This window comes from Typopeltis vanoorti, chromosome 14 (assembly GCF_054136105.1).
Source record: "Typopeltis vanoorti isolate ZY-2024b chromosome 14, IOZ_Tvanoo_1.0, whole genome shotgun sequence".
Lineage (NCBI taxonomy): Eukaryota > Metazoa > Arthropoda > Arachnida > Uropygi > Thelyphonidae > Typopeltis > Typopeltis vanoorti.
Window position 1 is genome coordinate 40,070,133 of NC_143562.1, and position 19,272 is coordinate 40,089,404.

The 19,272-nt window shown below is 35.3% G+C and overlaps 1 protein-coding gene across 1 annotated transcript; it reads left to right on the top strand.

Annotated features, from left to right (window-relative positions):
- Window positions 1-573: 573 nt before the first annotated feature.
- On the top strand, window positions 574-18,851 carry G6P (Glucose-6-Phosphatase). Its single transcript, XM_090403605.1, has 7 exons — window positions 574-686; window positions 4,223-4,302; window positions 5,686-5,850; window positions 12,484-12,599; window positions 14,798-14,888; window positions 15,910-16,031; window positions 18,125-18,851. Exons 2-7 carry the CDS (start codon window positions 4,232-4,234, stop codon window positions 18,622-18,624), a joined length of 1,065 nt encoding a protein of 354 aa, XP_090259731.1. The 5' UTR covers window positions 574-686; window positions 4,223-4,231; the 3' UTR covers window positions 18,625-18,851.
- The last annotated feature ends 421 nt before the right edge of the window (window positions 18,852-19,272 follow it).

The following is a 19,272-nucleotide window of genomic DNA, read 5'->3' on the forward strand; positions in this document are numbered from 1 at the left end:
AAATGGGTTTGATATTTGAAATCAGCGCACCCAAATTAGTAAAAAACAAGTCTCATATAAAAGTCAGCAAAAATTGTGTTCGACTGTGTTGTCATGGAGTAAATGTTTCTTACCCAAGCATATAATTTAGCATGGTTGTTAATGATTGTGAATTAATAAGTCAGCCTGCAATAATAATTTAATTTATTATCAAACTTTCACGTGACAGGATAATATACAGCAACAGTTTCTTCATGGTATTGCCTTTTCCTATCCCATACAAAGACGCACTTTGCTTACTATCTCTCCTGTTGTTTTGTTTCCGGAGTTAAACGGTTAGCACGTGAACATTACCTCCCTCACCAGGCCTTCACAATGACACGTAAACATCAGGTGACGTAACTTCGGCGTCAGATCAATGTTATGACCCAGTAAAACGTCATCGTGAAAGTACTCACCCCTACAACCGCTTTGAGGTCATACTGATACAACGCTGAATAAACTTGATAAGAGTGAAAAGCCCCGGCAACAGTTCACGTTACAAGAGGGTTATCGGTGCACTTATAGTGGATAGGATCAGTAAACAACTGAGGGGATGAGGTGTGAGTATATAAATATTGGGAAGACGGTTAAGAGCACACAACTTGAAGCTTCTCGGCGAAAATCTATTAGCATACAGAGTTTCTTCTAAGTAGCATATAAAATAGGTAAGCAAGTTTATTCGTCTATATGATTTCTTATTGGACTTTAATATCTTTCACATTTCTTAGTATCTCACTTCGTTTGCAACTTGGATATGCTTGTTGCTATTTGAAAGAAGTAAAGAGTGGGAAGAAATAACCAATATTTAACTTTTCTTTCTAAATTGCAGCTCTGTCAGCAGTTTTCCAAAGCTAGTTGTGCTTTAAAGTTTATCGTTTAAAGTGTTTACCCTCCCCCCAGTCTCTCAGTGCATTATTTCGGGAGGGAAATTCGATTCACTAATTTGAAATTAATTAACGGATTACGTTTTCTTAAATATTTCTTAACAGATTTTATTTTACTAGTATCATTTATTTCAAATTTTTAATCTGGATTATAATTAAAGTTTTTTTTGTGCTGTTTAACAGTGTATATGTGTGTTCTCATCTTGATCCATCAGTGAGACAGCGGTGCAAGGATGCTAGCTATTTCATAATCGCAACCTGGTCTAATGGAAAATGCTAGTATTTAAAGACTCATTTCTGATTCTGTGCTAGTTTGCTAGAATTTTTCTGCACCAAGTATTGCAAAATGACTGATTGGTCTGTAGTAGAAAATGCAACAGCCAGTGTTTGTATATTTATTTGTACATTGAAATGCAACTCTTGAGATTGGTCACATTCCGCTTGGCCTCTCATTGTAATGTTCGCACCAGTAGCGCATTCAGGATTTAATCTTGGGGGGGGGGGGAGTTGAGTAGACGATTTGAGAATACACACTACGCATCGCATACGAACTATGACCGAGCATCTGCAATGATCTCTAATTCATGAGTAGTATAGAAATATAGAAGGCACAACATAAATAATAATAAAAAAAATTTAATTAGTAAAAGATTTTTGGAAAATTTTCTATTTTTTTTCCCTTTTTTCTTTTTTTTTTTGGAGGGGGGGGGGAGAAGGGCTCCTCCCCCCTCTGGTGGTGCGCGGCTGGTTCGCACACATAGTACTTTTGAAGAAAGAAAGGAAGCATATATAAACATACATACGCTGTATGCGTTGTTATTTATATATCTTTATATATCACAATTCATGGCATAATATAATAACCACGATTTTTTCCCCCCACACAAGCTATCTTGGATATATTCCGAATTGTGTTTTTTTATTTGGTATGGTAGTTATACCTTTGTTGAAATGCTGTTGCCAACGTGTCCTGGTGGGGAAGGCTACGGAGCCCGCTTTGCTATGCATTCGTCATTTTGGGTACAGTAGTTATGCTTTTGTCTTGAAATAATCACTTTGTTTTGGGAAAAAAAAAAACTGTTTCCAGTGAGGAAACTGCGATCCGCACTCTGCTGCCGCGTTGTAGCATTTTGGTATTGTCAATGCCCGGATTAACCGTGGCACGGTGACGTATTTCAGTAAGTCATGCTCTTGAAGGATTCCGAAAACTGAACAGAGCGCCTGGGTAATCCATCATTGTTCATATGCAATCGTATGAACGCAATGTGAAGGAAGTAAATAAAATAGGCTAGTTATTCATCATCATCACAAACCATGGGCTCACTGCCCGTTGATGTCTGATGCCTGTTTCACTATCTTCTTCCACCTTTCTTTGTCCAGTGCACGGTGTCGCAGTTTTTGTACACCCATTCCCACATAAGTCTTTTATATCGTCTATCCATTCTCTGTATGGTCTACCTCTTCTGTTTAATCCATCCAAAATACCAAACATAAATGTCTTTATCTTCCGGTCCTCACTCATTCTACAGATGTGTCCAAATAATTGCAGCTTCCGTTTTATAACCTTCTGCGTTAGATTCTGTTTTGGTTGTATCTTCTGATAGAGCTCTTCATTGGTGATTTTCTGTACCCATCCTATTCTTAGAATCTTCCTGTAACAAGTTCTTTCAAATGCCAAAATTCTTTTTCTTGATCCCTTATTTATTACCCACATTTCAGATCCGTACAGTACACCGCTGAAGATGCATGTTTCCAATACTCTTAGTTTTGTTCGCAGACCGATCACTTTACTTTTCCAGATGTTATCCATGGCCTTCAGATTTGTTCTTCCCTTTGCAATCCTGATCTTTATTTCTTTTTTACAGTCCAAGTCATATGTCAGTTTACTTCCCAAATATGTGAATTGTTCTACATTTTCTATATCAGTTCCATCCACTTGTATCTTCTGTTTCATGTTCTTCTCACCGAATACCATTGTCTTTGTTTTTTCCAAGTTCATAACAAGTCCAAATCTCTTCCCTTCCTCATTTAACAGTTTCAGTGTTTTTTGTAGTTCTCTTTCGTCTTCTTCAATAATAACAATGTCACCTGCAAATCTCAGATTGTTAATTCTCATTCTGTGTACAGATATTCTTTTGGCATCTTCTTTCATTTTATCCATTGCTCTTTCTAAATGTGCGATGAAAATGCTTGGTGATATTGGGTCTCCCTGTCTAGTACCTCTGCTTGTTTTAAACCATTTCCCCAAATCATCACCTATTCTAACTGCTGCAACTGCATTCTGATAAACATCTTTTAATATAGCTATTAGTTTTTTATCAATTCCATAGGATTCCAGAACTGCTAATGTCACTTTCTGGTCAAAACTGTCAAATGCTTTCTGAAAATCAATAAAGCAAGTTTATCCTAGCTTTCTCTGCTATTAACCTCATTGTCAAAATCTGTTGAATTGTAGTTCTATCCTTCCTAAATCCTGCTTGCTCATCTGCAAGGTATGCTTCTAATTGTGTTCTCAATCTTTCAATCAATATGATCATCATCACTTTACCAAGGTGACTTATCAAGGCAATTGTTCTATAATTTTTACGCTAGTTATTCGCATTAAGTTAAAACCACTAAAAATTAGATATAGGTGCAACTGCAGTAAAAGATAATTGTGAGAATTTACAAAGTCACTGGGATAACATGGTTGGAAGAGAAGGATAAGACATTTTGAATTATCTATTTTTAAAAGATTTTATGAAGATTAGAAAAAGATCTTTGAAAACACTTGCATTACAGATTCATGGTATGTAAGAATATCATCACATCGATCCTGAACTGGTGTGCAGTGCTCATTTGGAAAATAGAAATAGTTTATTCCATTGATGAGAATTTTGGAAATTGCCATCTACAACTGTTGTAGGTACCAAGCCTAAGAATTTTAGCATTTGCTGAATAAGCTGTTCTGGTAAGGATAGTGTCATGCACTGTACCAAACAGTACTTCTGGCTTAGAGTGCTTCTCATAAAGTTGGAGACTTGACACATTTAGTGTTTCTAAATCTTTTAGAGTAAGAAGTTCTTCAGATATCATTATTATAATGCTGCAGCTCATCATTATTGAGAATCCTTTCCATCTTTAACAGGAAAGAATTGCATCGCCAGTTAACCCATATGCAATGTTGTTGGGAGAAATCGTTGGTTTGAATGCAGAGTTGTTTGAAAGAAAGTTATAGAATTATGATCAGTTAGTGATATTTATGTTCCATGTTTACACATTTTAAATTGTATTTATTTATATTGTGTGTGCCTAACTTTTTGTTTTCTAATTATCAGGTAGTGGTCATGGTTATAACAGACAGCATGGATTTAGTTTATGAGACTAGTGTAATGGCTATTGAGACTCTGCAGCAGAGGTAAGTGATGGCATTTATCAATTTAAACCTTTTTTTTTTTTCTCTTATAAACAAGTAAAGCATGGAAATGCTTTTATGTTTTGTATTACTAAACTTTTACCATGTTAAAGTTGGCCTGAATATCCACAGTCTCACTTATTCACATTAGATCTGTTGAAACAACTGGTAAGATAATTAAGAAATAAAGTACAGCAGAGACAGAGGTCACTGCTTGGTGCTTTGCCTCGTAATTTGATTGATACAGTTATTACAACAAATGTTGTACAGTATGATGAAATTTAATTACTGCAACAGATTGAAAAACTGCAATGACAGCCTTCCTTTATAAGTTATCACTAAGGGTGCTATAAAGATTTCTGTTTATACAATGGCAGATAACTATTATGCAGCCTGTGAATCCCATCCACAAAAGGTTTTGAATCTAGGGGACATTAGGATCATAGGTGAGTAAAGAGTTATATAATCCAGGAATCCTGCTACAAAGCAGAAAACTTTCAAGTCGCTTTAGCCTTCCAGATCAGAATGGTAGTTTCACACCAGGTAATGAAACTTGTTTACATCTAAATATTTTTGATAATTAAATGCCACAGTGGATCTCTAAGCCACACGCACTGCTATTCAGAGAGTAAAGATGCTATTCAGTTGTCCAACCATGCCAGCAGTATGAAGAATAATTATGGTATTATTGGTTGTCATGAAACATTGTAAATTTGCATATCTGTAGTATGTTCATAGACTACTAATAATCCATATGATAATTTGTAACATTGGAGCTGAACTACTATTGTGATGTTGGCTGGAGGATGAGATCATGTTTGGCCACAGTTTGAAGACTTGCTGTTGACACAGTCCATATTGATTGATTTATCTGAAGTAGTTGTCTCTCCTACAATGAATGAAACTGCATACTGTAGAATGCAAGATCTGAATCTGTAAGGGCAGTGGGACTTGACATAGAATTTCATGCTGTTAATGCTGTATGATTTTAGAACCATGAAAAGAAGAGTTAGGTTATTAAATTATATATTCAATATAAAGTGACTAGTTTTGTCAATACTTCATTGACATTTCATGATATAGCTACCTGGGCAAATATAATTATCTTGCACAGTGTCTGAGCTAATAATAAAGTAGATCAGGTAAGTCAGTTGGCTATATGATCTATATAGAATGATAATTTTTAAAAGAGAAGCAATAGTGATTTGAAATTGTATTTCGTGTAATTTCAATAACATTTTAAACTAAGTTTTATAAGAAACTTCATATCATGCATTATTTCATTGGCTTGTAAAGGAAGCAATTATTTGCTTCCTAAAAGTTTTTTATAATTAAGTGTAATAAATTAGTTTGACTTCAAAATTAATGAATTCTTATTTTTGACAGGTTTCAACAGCAAAGGGATATCTTCTTCATGATTTCTAATGTGTTTGACCCAAGATATGCTTTTCTGTTTTATTCTCCATTGATGTTTGCCCTTGACTGGAGTATTGGGAAGAAAGTTATGTGGGTGTCAATCATTGCTGAATGGTCCAATCAGGTGTTAAAATGGTATGTTTGTTTATTAAATGTTATGGGAATATTAATTCTAATTTGCTTGTACATTTTGCCCTACTCCACATTGCTTAAAAAAAAAAAAAAAAAAAAAAAACGTTTTGCATATGTATACCCATACCTCCAAGCACACAAAATATTACTATGCTAATCTACACAGACATTGCTCATTGATCTATTTTTATACAGTTAACACTGCTCCTGTTTTTCTTAGTAATGATAGTGAGAAAGCTCTTAATGTGAGGAAATGTTAAAAGTAGTTTCAGAGGTTTTTAGATCTGACTATATAACCATGAACATAGCACAATGAACCTGATGTGCTAACTGTTCGCTGAATTGTTAATAGCCATACTTGGGATTCGATTCTATCACATTTGTTCAGAAATTTGCTCACCATTTAAACAATGCTATTTTCAAGCCATTCCAAATAACTTTTGAAAGCAGGCTTCCTATAAACTGTTTGCTGATCTTAGATCTGGTAAATATTTGCATTTCACTGTGCTTCACAGGCTTCAGCTAGGTTGTCAACTATCTCAAGATGAAGCAAGTAGCTTATTACAATATTAAATGTTGTTGACAGTGGTAGAGAACTTACTATATCAGAGCAAAGATCTAGTTTTCACTGTCAAAAGTTTTACTCTGTGTGTGTGTGTGTGTGTGTGTGGTTGATTTATTTTGCAACTATTATTATTATTATTATTATTATTATTATTATTACGGGTATCTCCATGGAGTCAGTAGACTCATCGCGGGAGACCCAAACTAGCAAAACAATATCTGTCATATCTCTTCTTGAATTCATTTACAGACGAAGAGCTCACAACTAAGTCAGGCAATGAATTCCACTCATTCACCACCCTCCAGGCAAAAAACCTTGTTCTGACACCTTTGTTAACCACACTCTTCTTTAATTTCCAGAGATGACCTCTTGTTCTTCCATCACTTTCACACAGCTGAAACATTTCCCCTGCATCAATCCTATAAAAACCTTTTAGTAATTTGAATGTTTCTATCATATCCCCTCTTCTTCGCCTATCAACCAATCTCTGCAATCCACAAGCTCTCAATCTATCAATGTAGGGAGCATTTTTTATATCACTCGCCAACTTGGTCACTACTACCAACAACTCTTGCTATGACAACAGTCCATTTCTAAGTTAATATTGCAGTTGGCTAAGTTAATAATATATCTGCTCTCTATCAGGCTGCAGGTTTATAATTTCACTGACATGGATATTTGTGAAACTCTGATAGATGAATTTCATTGGCTGGTATGAGACTATAGGGGAAACTAGAATATCTGATCCTAGCTGACTTGCAGTACTAAATGTAAGTTTGCTTTTCATGGGTAGGATTCACAAAAAAAAAAAAAAAGTTTGTCACGTAATAGGTTATATATCGTATTAGAAGAACGTGTACTCAATACCGGTTAGGTTTTGTCAGTCAAGAAGTTGAGATCACATCTGCCATTTGCTAGAGCTTACATATCAGATTGCTGTCTGTTTAATGGTGAAGTTGAAAGTTTCAAGGCAATGGAAGAGGTGTCCTATCTCCATATTTTGGTTCCTAGAGTAACATTTATAGATTATCTGACACTCAGCAAATCCACAGCATGAACTGCTATTGATTTTCAATCTTTTATGGATAGTAACATCATCAATTTTTTTTAAAAAAATTTTGCTTCTGAGGCAAAGTAATTTTCTCAACAGGAACTTGAAATCCTTCTAGAGGCAACACAAAGAATGTAGAAAATATATATTTGAATTACTTTTAAATATAATTGATATATTCCTGAATTATGCATAATAATAAACTAATTACTATGATGAACTATATATATCAGTTTGCTGAAGTTGTTAGTCATGCAAATTTCAGTATTATAGAGGCTTAGATATCTTCCTCCATCTCAGAAGTACAATCAAAGCATGTTGAAAGATGCTAAGGTCAGTGAAAATGTTACTCTTTTCACAGACATGGATGAAATTCTGAGCAGGGAAAAATTCTCAGTGTGTACTCTACTGAGAAGTAGGCTTTTATCTGATTCTGTTACTAAATCTGTATGCATTTTTATATTATTATGCGACTCATCGAGGGAGGGCACCCGCTCTACAACTGTTTCCACCTCAATCCACCAACTACAGCTGCAACTATACTAATGCCATCTACCACCCACCACCACTAGACAATTGCAAACATCCATGCCCACGGCGGGATTCAAACCCGCAGCCTTTTGGCTGGAGAGAGGATATGCTAACCACTCAGCCAACCAGGCCGGCAATGTGATTTGCTTGTTCTTAACCTTAAAAACATGTTCTGTTACATAATATCATATAAAAATATATAATATATTTTATATATTACATATATATCATATAAAAATATATAAAAATTTTTAGTACAAAACCATTTTCAAAGTATCATATGTTTTTGTACATCTTTTGAAAGTGGTTACATAATTATTGTACATCTTTTTGTTCCATTGTCTTAGTCAAACTAATGCAATTTAGTAAACAAAGTAACTAAATAAAATTCATTCTGTTCTAATTATTAGAACAAGATGCTTTCATTGTAATACAGAAATCAGTTTATCTTCATTGATTTAAATTTACTTATACTTCATATTTTGCTTTTAGTAAGCATCTTAAAATTGGATGTTATCCACATTCAAGCAACTATGTTGATAATCAAGTAAATTATACCAGACAAATTATTCTTGTTTTCATTCTTTACCTAAGCATGAACAAACAAATTTACATGTGAAATAATATCTTTATGACTAGGCAACTTAATTATATAGAAACAGTTTATTTCAAATCCGTTGTTCGTGTGTCGCACTTCCTTTGGATAGTTTTTAAAATATGATAATTAGTATTCAATACTGTGGGTAGACTAAAAATTAAATAATTAAAAAATCCTGCTTTAAAAATCAAACACTTCAGGCTTGCAATAAGGATAGTAATTATAGCAGATGAGAAATTTTCTCTTTAAATCTTGACCCAAGCATAGTTTGCAACATGAATTATCTTCACAACTAGGATACTTCAATGATGACTTCTAAGGCCGAAACAGGCGGCCACTCTAGGCCTAAATCCTTGAAAAGTGTGATGATGATGAAATAGGATACTTGTATAGAGGCTGTTGTGTTCACATCCCCTCAGTATTATGGGATACGTGGAAAATTTTTATTTGATCCACAAACAGAAAGTCACAAGACCTATTATTATTATTATTACGGGCAACTCCAGGGAGTCATTAGACTCATCGAGGGAGGCCCCAAATCATTTTCATCACAACTATTCGACATTCATACAGTATCTATCATACCTCGCCTTAAACTCATTCACTGTCACAGCATCCACCACAGACTCAGGGAGCGCATTCCACTCATTCACTACTCTAAAAGTAAAGAACCCAGCTCTAACACCTTTACTAACCACACTTTTGCCCAGTTTCCATGGATGTCCCCTAGTCCTCCCACAACCAGCCCTGTTCTCAAAAATATCTTCTGAATTAATTTTATAGAAACCCTTCAGTAATTTGAATGTCTCAATCATATCTCCCCTCCTCCGCCTATCAACCAATTTTTGCAACCCACAAATCCTCAACCTGTTCTCATACGGTTCATTCCACAGACCTGCTATCATCTTGGTCACTCGCCTCTGGATCCTCTCCACCTCCTCCCCATCAAGAAGAAACCTAGGTGACCAAATCTGAGCACAGTAGTCGAGATGAGGTCTTATCAAGGCTCGATACAGAGGAACAATAACCTGCTTGTCTCTGCTTGTCAACGTATTCTTCAGCAACCAAGTGATTTGATGAGCTGATTTGGCCACTTTTGCAATGTGTCCCCTAAATTTCAATTCCTTATCCACCAACACTCCTAAATCTCGTGCCTCATCAATTTCCTGGAGCACGGTTCCACCAATGCAGTAAACTGCCTCCCATCTTTTCACCCCAAAATGCATAACCTTACATTTTGCCACATTAAATTGACATCCATTCTCCCTAGCCCAGACCTCCAATCTATCCAAATCATCCTGCAAAATTTTGACGTCATCTGCATTCACTATTGCCCTACCCAACTTCGCATCATCCGCAAACAAATGAACTGTTCCTCTCAGATCCTTTCCTATATCATTTATGAACAGATTAAACAGCAGTGGTCCAAGAACAGATCCTTGTGGTACACCACTAGTCACAGGCCGTCTTGTGGACTCTACTCCTGAGTAAACCACTCTCTGATATCTCTCCGTCAACCACCCTCCTATCCATCTCACCAACCCTATGTCCATTCCCATATGCTGCAATTTACTGATTAGAATTCCATGTGGTATCCTGTCAAAGGCCTTAGCAAGGTCCAGCAGAATCACTGTAAACCCATTACCCTTATCCAGTTCAGCCGTCACTGTGTTATAATACGTGAGCAAGTTACTGAGGCATGACCTACCCTTCACAAAACCATGCTGTCCCTGATACAGTATCCCATTTTCTTCTATCCAATCTTGTATTTTCCTCTTGACTATTTTCTCTAAGACCTTGATAATGATTCCTGTTATGCTGATTGGCCGGTAATTTTCAACAGCAGCCTTGGAACCACCTTTGTGCAGTGGAACTATTTTCCCCTCTTTCCACCCCCTTGGGACTGACCCAGTCCTGAGGCTCAAATTAAACATAATGGTCAAGGGCACTGACAATTCTTTGGCCGCTTCACGTACGACACGAGCTGGTATACCATCCAATCCCACAGATGTATTGATATTGAGGTTCTGTAATAGACTAGTTACCTCTACCTCATTCATCACAATTCCAGTATAAGCTGTTGGTTCCTCCATTTCCGCAAAGCCACCACCTGGATGATATACTCTTGCAAAGTGCTCGCTCAGTAATTCCACAACATCGACTGATTCAGTTACCTCCCTACCCTCAGCATTTTTTAAGATCATTCTACCATGAGCATTTTTCCTTTTACTTGCAACATATTGAAAAAACTGTTTGGGATTCTCTTTAGCCTGCATGGCCAATTTCCTTTCGTAATCTGCTTTTGCTTTTCTTACCACCCTTGTTACCATCCTGGCCTGAGCTTTATACTGTTCATGCACCTGATGGTCACCCTTCTCCTTAAATTCCCTCCACAATTGTTTCTTTTTTTGCAGCTCAAGCTTAATAGTGTTATTCATCCATTTAACCCCTACCTGATTTATTATTCGGACTCTTGGTATACAGTCAACCATTGCCTCCTGCAAACAGTTCTTGACCACCTCCCATGCACCATCAACATCCAGCCCTTGCAGTTTTACATGCCATGGCATTGAGCCAAGCACACACCTAAGCTTGTCATACTTACCAGCCCGGTAATTCCACATATACCCTGTCTTAATTGTAAATTCGACTCCTTTAGCCACCTCCCAAGTCATGACCTTATGGTCACTCTCACCAATTGGTGGCAACAAGGTCATGTTCGTTACAGCCACATTCTCAGTTGCAATTACTAGGTCCAGCACTCTCTGCCCCCTGGTATTTTCCAATACATGTTGCCTTAGATAGTTGTCCCTTAATAACTGCATAAAATCCAATTCCTTCCTCCCATGTGCCCTCTCCTCTTTCCAGTCAATATTACCATAATTGAAATCACCCATAATAATTACCCTCCTTCCATTCATTTCTTCTATTTGCTTATGCATACTATTCCCACCATCCACTCCATCACCCGGTCTATAGCAGCACCCAATTGTATATTTTGTTCTGCTAGATTGTATCTCACACCAAACAGCCTCAAATGTGCTTTTTTCCCATGGCATATCAGTGCTGAGTGTGGAGTAATAAAAATGGAATATAGATGAGAGAGAAGTTCATTAAATTTGGAGGTGAAGAGTAAATGACTGTTGCCCAACACTTCAATTTTGGGGGAAAGTGAATAAATGATATTGGTGAATTCTGCAGAGCATTGACCATGAAAGCACCTGTAGAAGAGGCATAAGGCAAAAACTTGACATCTGTGAGAAAGGGGTCATCGATTAAATCTGACTGTCATCTGCTGAACAGCATCAATCAAGCAATACTAATGAAATATTTTGGTATACCACTCTAAATGTATGAGTATTTCATGTTTGGGCAAATTTGGGATTTATACAGTGTTAGTAGTCTAAGTGAAAAGTAGTGCCTTGGCCAGAAAAATACATTTTTTGTGGCTATAGTTGAGATGTTTGTATAAGGAAAGGCTGGAGGTGCAGGTCAGTCCAAAAAGAAAAATCTCATGTTTTGATATCTGAGTGTTATTGAAATTATACAGGAATGTTTTAGTAGTATTGAAATTCATATGGTTATCCTCACCCCATTCTTGAGGCTTCTAATGATTTGCATTGCATTGCATGGTTTACCAAATAAAAATATATGTGAAATCAACTACTTCTCTATCCAAGTAGTAAAATTGATGATACTTCATGTGCAAACTTTTGTTTGCCCCTTCTTAGATAAAGGATGAAAACAAGGATATGTTCTGATCTCTTGGAAAAAACTTGCTATGATAAATTATTTACTCTCAAGGAGTGTATCAAATACCACAAGAGTACTACATAATTGTTTATATTATTACTATTTTGATCCTTTCAATAAGAACTTTTTATTTTACAGGATGCTGCATGGAGAACGTCCCTACTGGTGGGTGCATGAAACCCAAGTATACAATCGTACAGGTGTGAATACTCCTGCCATTCAGCAATATTTTCTTACCTGTGAGACAGGACCAGGTATGTTAGTAGCAACAGGAAATTGATACATATTGATATATAAGTAGCTGATATAAAAAAAAAAATTAAAAGTATAAGCATATGTATAATTAACAACAAAGTTATTTAAAAATATTGACAGTGAAGGCTTCTGGCTTGATTTCTATAAATATTTAGCAGAAATAGAATTTAAGTTTTTTTTTTTTAATAACTGTAAAGGGTAAAGCACATACATTGCTTTATTTTTATATATTGGTGTTTTTATTTTTATATATAAATGAATAATAATAATAATGGTGACTTTAAGGTTACCTGTATTCAGCATAAGCTACTTTTGGTTATTACTATGCAGGCTCCTCCAGGAATTTCAGACTTGTTGAGGGGGAATCTTCTTTGTCACTTATTACTGAAAATGTGCTAAACAGATGGTAGCCTGTTCCACATGAGCCATATTTCTCAGGGATGACTGAGTTCTCACCTGACACAAAGTGCAAAATCTTGGTTATATGCTACTACAACTTAAAAAAAAAAATGCAGTAATCAAAAATAGTTAATATACGTTTTTTATTTGAACTGTGTCAGTGTTAGAAGATCCAAGAAGCTACATAAATATAGTAGATTCTTTGCATCTTGTGGCTAAAGTACTGCTTGCAGCATGAAAAATTTCAAAATAAAAAACTTAAGCTCATGTGAATTAACACTTCTGAGTTATCGAACTGTCTAATGCAGCAAATACATAAGATATACTTGCAGAATACTCGCCCTACTTCTAAACATGATATTGTAGACCTAATAAGTTTTATGTGTCAACAATATCATGTTTAGTAGTAAGATATTGAGTTAACTCCAAGGTAGAGCAAGCTTGTATGCTGTCATTGTAAGAAGTTTTATTTACTGGCTTAAGAGGGAAATCCCTTCCCCTTCTTTTTATGAATAATAATTACCAAGTTTGAAGCCTTTTCTGGTTCTTTAACATAAAGGTAAATACTACTTTAAGATATTTCACTTTCTTTTAATGGTTAATAGGCAGTCAATTAAAAACAAATTAAATCTAAACCTTATGTTCCAGAATCAATGCCTGACATATATTTAAGATAAAGGATAATTATGTAATTATTCTGGATAGTTTCAAATATAAGATGCTGTATTTTCCTCATGACCCACCATTTCCTGAATGAATAATTCAATTGGTTTATATGTTGGAGTAGTGAGATGATTTGACAACAAATTTATGTATTATTTAAGGATAGAAAAGATCAAATCCATTACAGTAATGTATCATTCATACAACTTAGTATCCTATAGGAAAGTTCCCTCTACTGCTTTTCTCAGAATTATACAGACCATGCAAGGATGGCCTTTGTAGGTGTATGATCTTGCAAAAAAAAAAAACAGCAATATATTTGAGATATGGATTATGACCACTAAACAGTGTGGGCACTAATTGGAAATAGTTTGCTAAATAAATATGATTATGCATCTAACTTGCTTTACTGACTATAGCAGATGTCAAAGAATATACTTCAAATTCTTTTTTAAACTTGACAATGTTACAGCAATCTAGGAGTATACACAGAAGATACTGAGTAAATCATTCAACTTAGGAATGTGCTGAGCAAATAATAATAGATTTAAATGTGTGTTGTCATTTCAGAAACATCGGTGTCAAATCAAAGTGCCTCAGTAACGTAATTGGAAACATGATGGGACATTGTGCCCATCATGTTTCCATGTAAAAGATTAGAGTCCAATTCTCATTGAACTCTGATCTTTGAGTTCATTGAGATGAGAGGAATCTTTATATGGACTTCTTCAGTTAAAGGTGATTTTGCTGATCTCATATGGAAGTAGCAAGTTTTTACCCCCTGGGAACTGTGGTTTTTCATCCCAGATAGAGGTATGGGATGTATAATTGGATACATCATCCCATACAATTTACAGGCAAAGAATGCTATTGTTGGGTGGTAGCATCTGTGTGTATAATTGTGGACACAGGGTTTGCATTGAGTGCCCTCCCATAGCAAGTCCTTAGATGTGATGTGTAATAATACAAATTTACTAAGGTATGACTCAGTAACTAGTTTTGTATAGTTCAGAAGAAATTGCATTGCAGGCAGTTGATTTTGTAACATAGCGGTCAACCTTTGATCATGTTTAGCGTATGTGTATATACATAGTCTACTCCTTACTGCTAAGTTAATTCTTGTCCCTTTCTGCAGGGAGTCCTTCAGGGCATGCCATGGTGTCAGCAGCTTTATGGTATGTGATGATTGAAGCATTCCTTCAGAAATCAGGAACTCAGAAAACAAGGTATTTATTTCTATTGATAATGTATAATTATTGCTTTGATTTACAATCATAAGCTTAGTTACCATTCTATAATAAATTTAGTTTAATCCTTTATCCAAGTGTGTGCAAACAAAGTTTGCGCCTGAAAGTATCTTCAGGACTGGGGTAAAGTGGTACAACACCGGGCGACTCCTTGCAAAGGTGGAGCAAGCTACCAACAACCTTTATTAAGGTCGAAACTAGTCTGGGTAGTGGCCCTTCCCTTAATGCATAACATTATACATATCTTCAAGGAAATGTTTTGCATTATTGGAGATACTGAGATAGGAGTGTGGGTAGCTTGCTCCACCTTTGCAAGGAGTTGCCTGGTGTTGTACCACTTTACCCCAGTCCTGAAGATGCTTTCAGGTGCAAACTTTGTTTGCACACACTTGGAGAAAGGATTAAACTAACTTTATTATAGTCTGACCAAGTGAAAAATAAACTTTCAATAGTTACCATGCTGTAATATTAATTTGTTTTTCTTTTACAAGGTAAAAGGAAAACAACAAACTAATATTGAAGTAGATTTTGTGGTATAAGATGGGGTGTGGTTAGTATGAGTAAAGCAACCATGATCAATAGTTGCTTTCTCTAATAACCCCTTTTATGTGCTAGCACATAAAGCAGCTGTCAGTTATTCTTTGAACATTTAGTTTTGCTATTCTATAGTGTAGGGAAAAATATATTAATACACATGATTAAAATGTATCAGCCTAGCTATTGGTTAGTGGTATCTTAGCATACATTTTAAGAAACTGCATCAAAGCATTAATAGATTGACAATTCATCTTTGTTTCTTCTCTCTAAATGATGAATATTTAGTAGTCTTATATGTAGCCTATACATTTTTAAGGAAGTCTTCACATTCTTTAATGGACATAATAGATTTTGAAACTTGCTAGTTAATGCTACTCCTCATTTACATTTTAGTATTGTAGTTAATATTCTAAAAATATAATTATCTAAAATGCATATTTTTATCTACTTTTTTTTTCCCCAGTAAGAGCATGCTATCTTCAATGTGCTGGATGATTTACATGATGATCTTAGTTACTGTCAGTCTTTCTCGTGTCTACATTGCTGCACATTTCCCCCACCAGTGCCTCCTTGGAATGTTGATTGGTAAGAACTATTTATTCATGTTGTGAGTCAGTGACCTTGATATTTTATAAGGTGAAAAACCTTCTAGGAAAAGGAACACACCTGGATTTTTTTTAAAAACTATGTACATGACTGACGGCTGTTGATTATACCTTAATTATAATCTTATCAATTTCTGACAGACTCAACTTTGACTTAGTTTATTCATAAATATCTGAACAGAATTCTATTTTTATACATCTACCAACAACTGTCATTCAGTTTCAATAAACTGGTTCCCCACATCATATGCTTTGTATTTTCAAAAGTGGCCTTTATGTATATCTACTCTATAATATAAAATAAGCTTTTTTGTCAAGTTATTTGAAATGTTTTGAAACTCAGGGGCTACCCTGAGTGTTGAATCATCAGAATTCAAGGAGAACTGGCCTTCCAGTTCGCAACTTGGAGGTTGAGCACCATAGGCCCTCCCCTTCGAGTTATCGGAATTCAAGGAGAACCAGCCTGCAACTCGGGGGGGGGGGGGGACCCCCTAGTATATATATATTGTATCTAATAATAATTGAAAACATTAGACATGAAGCTAAATTTGTTCAAAAAGAAATTTAGCTTCATGTCATACTGAAGGCTTCTTCATTAACTATTATTGCTGTATAGGCATCTTGAGTCTGTAGGCTCATTATAGGAACCCTACTAAAATTTTTACTAAACACTGGCTATCATTCATATGATGCCTGTCATACTTTGACTGGTATTGTGTGAATAGCTGTCAAATCAGTGAATTAGTTTGTTTTACTCAATTTTCACAGATGATCTCTAGTTCCTATAAAAATCCTTTATGTAACTTCTCTATCATGTCCATCCCTCTTCTGCAACCCACAAATCATCATTCTTCTATTGGCCACCCACCTCTGAATCCTCTTCTCATCTTCAAGAAATCCTTGTGTGCCCAGTCAGGATGGGTTGTATCAAAGCCTTATAAAGAGAGATATACTAATGTATCAGTGTGTGTGTTTTTCATTAACCAGGTAATAGGATTACCTGGAGCTATTTTAACCACTTTAGCAAAAGTTGCTAAAATCTTGTATAGTGTGTTCTTATCCTCCAATTCCTAAACTTTGCCTGTACCAAATATCTTCAATACCTAACTGCCACTCTTGCGAGGCTGATCAGTCAAGCTTGCAGTTCGTTTATGTAACAGAACTATTTACCACTCTTTCTGCTGCCTTGGAACACAACCAGAGCTTGAGACAAACTAAACAACCTGGTTAAGGTACTAGTTATATTCCATGGCTGTATTTATATCAAGGTTTTGTAATATTTCTCTGCACTTCTACTTCATTTATGCAAAGTGATCACTTGACAATTCAATTATTTCATTTGCTTCCGTCACCTTCCTACCATCAATATTCATCAATTATTCTTCCATGGTCGAACTTCCTTTTACTTACATGCTAAGAGAACTCTTTCCATTTACCTTTGGCTCACTTAGTTAATTTCTTCTTGTAGTCTGATTTTACTTTCTTTACCATACTGATCACTCCTCTTATCTGTACCTGTACTGCTTATTTACCTTTCTCTTCAAATTCCTTTTGCAGACTGTTTTTCTGAGGCTATGCATTAATGTAATTCCCACTTGATTTATCCTCCTGCTAACAATCACCATAGCACAAGCTAAGTAATATCACACAGTTGAATAACATCAGATAAGTATAGCAATTCATATAAAGTAAAAATGTTTTGCTATTTAACATCAATGTAAATGAATCAAGCAGATAATAGTAAGGGTGATTTGAGGAGTATGCTACTATCACTTTACATGAACTTAAGTCTTAGTTGAAAGTTAATGATTATAAAACTTCAAGAATTTATACTATTTAAAATTTTCAATTCCTATCATAATATGAGAGCAAATGAACTTGACTGTTTCCAACTAAATGGTGTCATTTCTACTATAATAAGTCTTCAATGACTAGTTGTTACTTTTCATTCATTTAGCTCATAATTTTGGACGATGTATTTGTAATTTTAATTTTTTAAAGTGAATTCTTTTCTTCCTTGTCCTTCTGTGTTTAAATAAGAATTTTCTAATGTGGTCTAATTTTTAATTATAGGTTGTGGAGTAGCAGTTGTCATGCAAAAAATAAACATCAATGACTTGAAGCTAAAACACTATGTGCTAGCAACCATTGCTCTCTTTGCCAGTGCCATGTCTACATATTTTGTCTTGCGAGCTTTAGGAATGAATCCAATGTGGTCGGTAGATCGGGCCATGAAATGGTGTGCAAAGCAGGAATATATTCATTTGGATACCACTCCATTCTTTTCTATGATGCGTTACTGTGGATTTACTCTTGGTATGGGTCTTGGTTTGAGTTCTAGATTTTTCAAGCAAGCAACCCAGTTAAAATTTACACAAAAAATGAAGATTGCTGCTATCATTTTATCTCTTGGTTTGGCTAAACTGTCTGAGAGGGTTGTCCTACCTAAACCAAACATGATCGTCTTCTATGCACTGGCATTTCTTCTAAATGTTCTGTTACAGTACTTGATGATTGCTGTAGTACCATATATTGTGATGAAGACTTCTATTAAAAAGACAAAACAACAGTAATGTACATAAATGATAGTTAGTCACGTTTTAGTGATTAACTTTGGACTTAAAGCAACAGCCCAACTTATTTGCACTGTAAAGGTGTTTTATGAGCTGGTAGATAGTTGAAAATGTAATATTCACTGTATATTATGTACATACAATGTAAATAGTGTAAATTCTGTGTTCGGATATTCTTGTACATAACCTGTTACTAATAAAAAAAAATTGTTTTGAAACTAGTAGAATCAGTGATATTAAACTTGAATATGCATGCAGTCTATTTCAAAAAAAAAAAAAAAAAAACTTACTAAAATTTTCTGTCTAGTTCTTCACAGCACATTTAGTGTGCTCACCTTACTTGACAAACATTGCAGCCCTGACATGTCTTCAGATTCTGTATATCCCTTAATATTGATGGATAATCTAAAACCACTTCACTATTCTCTAAATGGTTCTGTTAGACCACAGATGGAAGAACCCTGGCTGACACCATTCCAAGAAGTCATTTCATGTTGAAGGGGAGAAAATAAGGCAATGTACGAATTTGTCATCAACACGTGCTTTATACATAAAATTTCACTGTTATAAGCAAAATAGTTACCACTTTAAAAACTAGAATTTTCATAAAAGAAAAGCTAATTTTCTGACATATAATAAACACTCATC

Coding starts and splice junctions, on each gene's coding strand:
- G6P (XM_090403605.1), top strand. CDS start 4,232: ATGGTTATAACAGACAGCATGGATTTAGTTTATGAGACTAGTGTAATG. Junction 12,600..14,797: donor TACCTGTGAGACAGGACCAG/GTATGTTAGTAG, acceptor CCCTTTCTGCAG/GGAGTCCTTCAGGGCATGCC. Junction 14,889..15,909: donor TCAGGAACTCAGAAAACAAG/GTATTTATTTCT, acceptor TTTTTTCCCCAG/TAAGAGCATGCTATCTTCAA.